Source organism: Lycium ferocissimum, unplaced genomic scaffold (assembly GCF_029784015.1).
Source record: "Lycium ferocissimum isolate CSIRO_LF1 unplaced genomic scaffold, AGI_CSIRO_Lferr_CH_V1 ctg17630, whole genome shotgun sequence".
NCBI lineage: Eukaryota > Viridiplantae > Streptophyta > Magnoliopsida > Solanales > Solanaceae > Lycium > Lycium ferocissimum.
In genome coordinates, this window is record NW_026717317.1 from 3,382 (window position 1) to 8,582 (window position 5,201).

Here is a 5,201-nt window from a genome sequence, read left to right on the forward strand (position 1 = left end):
ATCTCTGTTCTCACATGTTGTTACTGCTCATATGTTACATGTTTCATTGTATTATTTCCATGGCTTACATACTCGGTACACTGCTCGTACTGACCCCTTTTCTTCGGGGGCTGCGTCTCATGCCACGCGGTCGACGGGTTGACGGGATTGACCCCTAGGAGCTTTTTTTGCACATCGAGAGGCGCTCCGGTTGTTTCGGAGCTTCTATTTTGGGTACTACCCTTATGTATATATTTGAACTCAAGAAAGTCGTTACTTGTAATTATATGTATCGTGTTTAGAGGCTCGTAGACAGATATGTACAGTCGGATGTTTCACAGCCTAGTTGTCTTTGTCGCCATATGATATGTCAGTACAGTTGATATTGCTACTCGTCTGCATGTATGCTATTATCGACGATGTTGTTAAGAAAAAAAAAAAAATGTCAGTGTTCATACGGCCCACTTAGTAATAAGAACAAGACATATGATAGGGGGTGCTCGGTACAAGTATCGGGTGCTCGTCGCGGCCCCTAGTTGGGTCGTGACAGAAGTGGTATCAGAGCGGTCGGTCCTAGGGTTTGTCTACGAGCCGTGTCCGGTAGAGTCTGTTTATGGGTGTGTAGCGCGCCATACTTATAAACGGGAGGTGCAGGGCATTTAGGAAATATGACCTTCTTTGCATTCCAGATCGTGCGATAGAGCTATGTTACCGGTTTCTATATTCTTTCTTAATCCTGCGTTATGGTTTCAGTAATGCCGGTGACGAGGAAAGTTACAGCAGCCCGGAAGGGCAAGAGGGTGGCTGGGAGAAGAGTTGAACAGGAGCCACCAGCGGAAGTAGAGGTGGGCGAGTCCCACAACGAGGCTTCTCCTGCTTCCCCTGTGTCAGCAGAGCAGGGTAGAGCTCCAGCGGGCACCGGCGGCCGCGGGCCGGCGGGTAACGAAGCTATCCAATTGCGCGACCCGGTTAGTCGCCGCACAAGCTCGGCGGCGGGATACGGGCCAAGGGGAAGGGCGGCGAGCGCCAGAGCCCGTGATTTCATCTCCCTAAATCCTCCAGAGTTCTATGGATCGAAACCAGAGGAGGACCCGCAAAGCTTTTTGGATGAAATGTTGAGGACGCTGAAGATAATACATGCTTCGGAGACCGAGTCAGTAGAGCTGGCCTCGTACAGATTGCGGGATATAGCGGTTCACTGGTATAATAATTGGATGTCCTCGAGGGGAGCAAATGCGCCTCCCCCGGTCTGGCGAGAGTTCACCGAGGCATTTCTGCGACATTACCTGCCACCAGAGGTTCGACGGGCCCGAGCTGACATGTTCATGAATCTCAGACAAGGAAATATGAGTGCTCGGGAATATAGCCTCCGATTTGACTCATTAGCCCGGTATGCCCCAGCTATGGTGGCAGATATGGGGGATCGCGTGCACCAGTATGTAAGAGGGCTAGGGCCACATTTGGCCAAAGACGCAGCGGCCTCACTCCAGGACGGGATGACTATTGCACGCATTCAGGCCCACGCCCAAAACCTGGAGGAACAGTACCAGCAACGGAGGAACGAGCGTGATTCGGATAGGGGCCCCAGAAAAAGAGCTAGATCATTTGGGGCCAGGAGTGAGTATAGAGGGGGACAGGCACCGCAGCATTCCAGGTATCCAGAACCGGATCAGAGTGCCCGAGCATCAGGGTCCCAGTATAGAGCGGAGTCAAATAGGACAGGGCCACCCCCACCGCGGTGCACTCGATGTGGCAAGCTACATTCTGGGCAGTGCTACCTTGACACAGGTGCTTGTTTTGTCTGTGGTCAGACTGACCACTTGATGCGTGACTGCCCACGGAGGACCGGAAGAGATCAGACTCAGCCCGCCGGATCCGCTATCGGTTCGTCGTCGACCGTGCGCCCTCCCGGACAGACGTCCCAGGCCCTAGCCGGTCGTGGTCGAGGCAGAGGGGGAACACCCAGTACAGGCGGTCCCCAGAACCGCATATTTGCACTTACGAGACAGCAGGATCCTGAGCCCTCCCAGGACGCAGCTACAGGTACCCTATTGGCATCCCTTTATAAAGTACATATGTGATCGATCTAGACTCTATACCGTCATGTGTCATTCTTTATATTGCTGATGAAAATCCGAAAATCCTGAACGAAAGGTAGTTATACGTATAGACAAGAAGTGAGTATTAAGGGCCGAGGGGGCTAAAATGGTAACTAAGAGAAAAATACGTTCCGAAGGCGTGTCGAAAGTTACTAGTACTCTAACCTGCCCTGGATTACGTGACAAAGCCGTGCGGGAGAGTGGATGCGAATATGTTAGCGTTAAGATACCAGAATACGATAACGTTTCAGGGTTAAGCGTGCTGGAATGGGAGCAATTCCATGATGGGTGACCCCCTGGGAAGTATCCCAAAAATTTCATAAGTATAGAGATAGAGGACAAATGTGAAGTTAAGGTAGCCTAGATGGTATTAGAGTATATGGGATGACTGGAGACGTAATAGAGGTTACGTAGACCGAGTTAGAACCGGGGCGGTGAAAAGGGAACAAGTATAGTACAGCCCTAGAATCAGGGTACGTTTAAATAGTGGTTGGGAATGTTGTGAATAAGAGGATAACAAGAAAGTATAAGTCAACCAAGTATCCGAACGGGCGTGTTAGGTAATTGTGTACGACAACCATAAAGGAAACCTCCCCGAGATGTAGTAACCCCTATAAGGCCAGTTCAACATTCGAGGACGAATGTTCTAAAGGGGGGGAGGATGTTACATCCCGTATTTTGTACCCTCGGGTAAGTCGAGGCAAGTGACACAAGTCGCCTATGGAAAATTGTAAAGTTGGAATAATAAGAAAGGCCAGGGGTAAAATGGTAAATTTGCAAAACGACTCATGGAAATATGGCGAAAGGCTAGGGGCAAATTTGGAACGAAGGAAAATATTTGTCATGAAAAAAGAGGGAATTTGCTAGAAATTTCAAGAAAATGGCCACTTAGGCCGTGGACCCCACTTGCCATGCATGGCCAAATAATTTCAAGCCAAGTTAAGGGGCAATATGGTTGCTTGCTATTGGAAGGGACTATATATATATATAGAGAAAGATGATTAATTCATCTTAATTCCCTAGAGTTTTCAAGAAAAGAAGAACAAGAAAAGAAGGAGAAAAACTCCAAGGGCCATTCGGCCATAGAGGAAATTTCAAGAAAAATTTGCAAAAATTCTTCATAAATCATTTTCTACCAAGTAGAGGGTGCACAACAAGGTGAAGTGGTTGTTGGAACAAGAAAGGTTCAAAATCATACAAGTTGCCAAGAGTTAGGCAAGTGAAGAAGTTGAGGAAAAGGTAAGGTTTAATTCCTCTTTTGTATGTTAGGAGTGTTTATGCATGTTGTGGAGTATGAAAATGGATGAAATTCATGTGTTGGAAGTGTGTGTGTGTGTGTGTGGCTAGGCCGTGTAGGTGTAGTATATGTTATGTTATGTTATGTTGTGTTGTGTTGTGTTGGTTGTTGTAGTGTATGGAAAATATGGAAGTTCATGAAAAGTATGTTTAAGGGGTGGCTTGGCCGAATGCTAGGTTATGGTAAGGTGTGATGAATTGATTTTATTTAGAATGGAAATTGTTGTTATGATAGGTTCTATGGTGTTAAAATAAAGATTTAATGGTTTGGAGGAATGAAAATTGGATTGTTGTGATTGAATTTGAAGAAAGGAAAAAAATGTTGTTGTTGTTTCATAAATTGGAAGATGTGGGTAAGTAGTATGTTGATGGTATTGTTGGAATAGTATGCGAATTATATTGTATTAAATTATATCGAATTGTATGGAAATTGTTGGAATTGTTGAATATTGGATATATAGTTTGAAATGCCCTTGGTTTATGTTTGAATGACCTTAAATTAGTATGTGAATATGAACATATTGATATTGGATTGTAAGTGTAAAGTTGGATTTGGAGTTGTTGAGTTATTTGGAAAATAAGACTATTTGCGCTAGAATGCGTTTTAGTCGATTGTTGATGTTGCTTATATTGTTGTTGGTATTGTTGGTTGTTAGTTTGGCCGGGTTGAATTCCCGGATTGTTGTTGATTGAAATGGGCCAAGTTGAACTTGGTGGAGTGGAGTATTTATAGAGGAGGTCTTTGCCGAAATTTCGGTAGCCAAGTGTTATTTTAAGAATTCAAGTCTAAAGGCACTAATCATGTTTGGTAAACATGACCAATTTGTAGATTTTGGCGAACTTGGAGCTTGAGTTTGGAGACGTGGATAAAGCGTAAAAGGTATGTGAAGCCTACCTCTTCCTTCATTTGGCATGTCCTAGTTAGTATAGGGCAAAATCCGACCCTCAGGAAAAGTCCTACCCCTCGGAAACGACACCTAAACTTATTCACTATTCATTCAGTAGAATTGAACCCAAAACTTGTGCTTTAAAGTAAAGTGATGTTCAAACGTCCGAAACCCTTGGAATTGAAATCGAAATGTCTTGAAACCTTCGTGGATGACCCAATGGGACATAATGACCGTGTTTTCATGTTTGTCACTCGAGTCTCGATATACGTGCATACCGGATTTCCATTACTTGTTTTATTGAAACTTTATAATCCTGTTTTAAGTTTTCTTGTGGTGTTGCTATTCATTGCTAGTCTCGTCTTATAATGCTTGTTCTTTCAAGGTGAGACGAAGTGACCGTGGTTATTCCATAAGGTAATCGGGGGCTACCGACCTTACGTCACCCCGATAGACACATGACTTTCTTTGGGTTCTTATGCATCTTGCTTATATGATATGTATATGACATGTATATGATATGTATATGAAAATGGGGAATTTTGGGGAATGGATACTGTTGCGCTATAGACGCATTGCCACACTGGTCGGTGGCGTAATTCCATCCGGACGCGGGATGCCGGACGCGGGACACATGTGGGAAGCCGACGTATTTCGGCGACATGACTTGTTATTTTCACATGTATATGATACGAAATGTTTTGAACAAAAGTATGTATAAGTAAGCATGACATCCCGAATGGCACTTACGGTAGATTATCCTTTTATACCGTCATATGATCTCTGTTCTCACATGTTGTTACTGCTCATATGTTACATGTTTCATTGTATTATTTCCATGGCTTACATACTCGGTACACTGCTCGTACTGACCCCTTTTCTTCGGGGGCTGCGTCTCATGCCACGCAGGTCGACAGGTTGACGGGATTGACCCCTAGGA

General features: G+C 44.9%; 1 protein-coding gene across 1 annotated transcript; it reads left to right on the top strand.

Moving 5' to 3' along the window:
* The first annotated feature begins 1,382 nt into the window (after window positions 1-1,382).
* Window positions 1,383-2,060, top strand: LOC132042749 (uncharacterized). The gene has a single exon (XM_059433278.1). The coding sequence runs from the start codon at window positions 1,383-1,385 to the stop codon at window positions 2,058-2,060; it is 678 nt and encodes a 225-aa protein (XP_059289261.1).
* The last annotated feature ends 3,141 nt before the right edge of the window (window positions 2,061-5,201 follow it).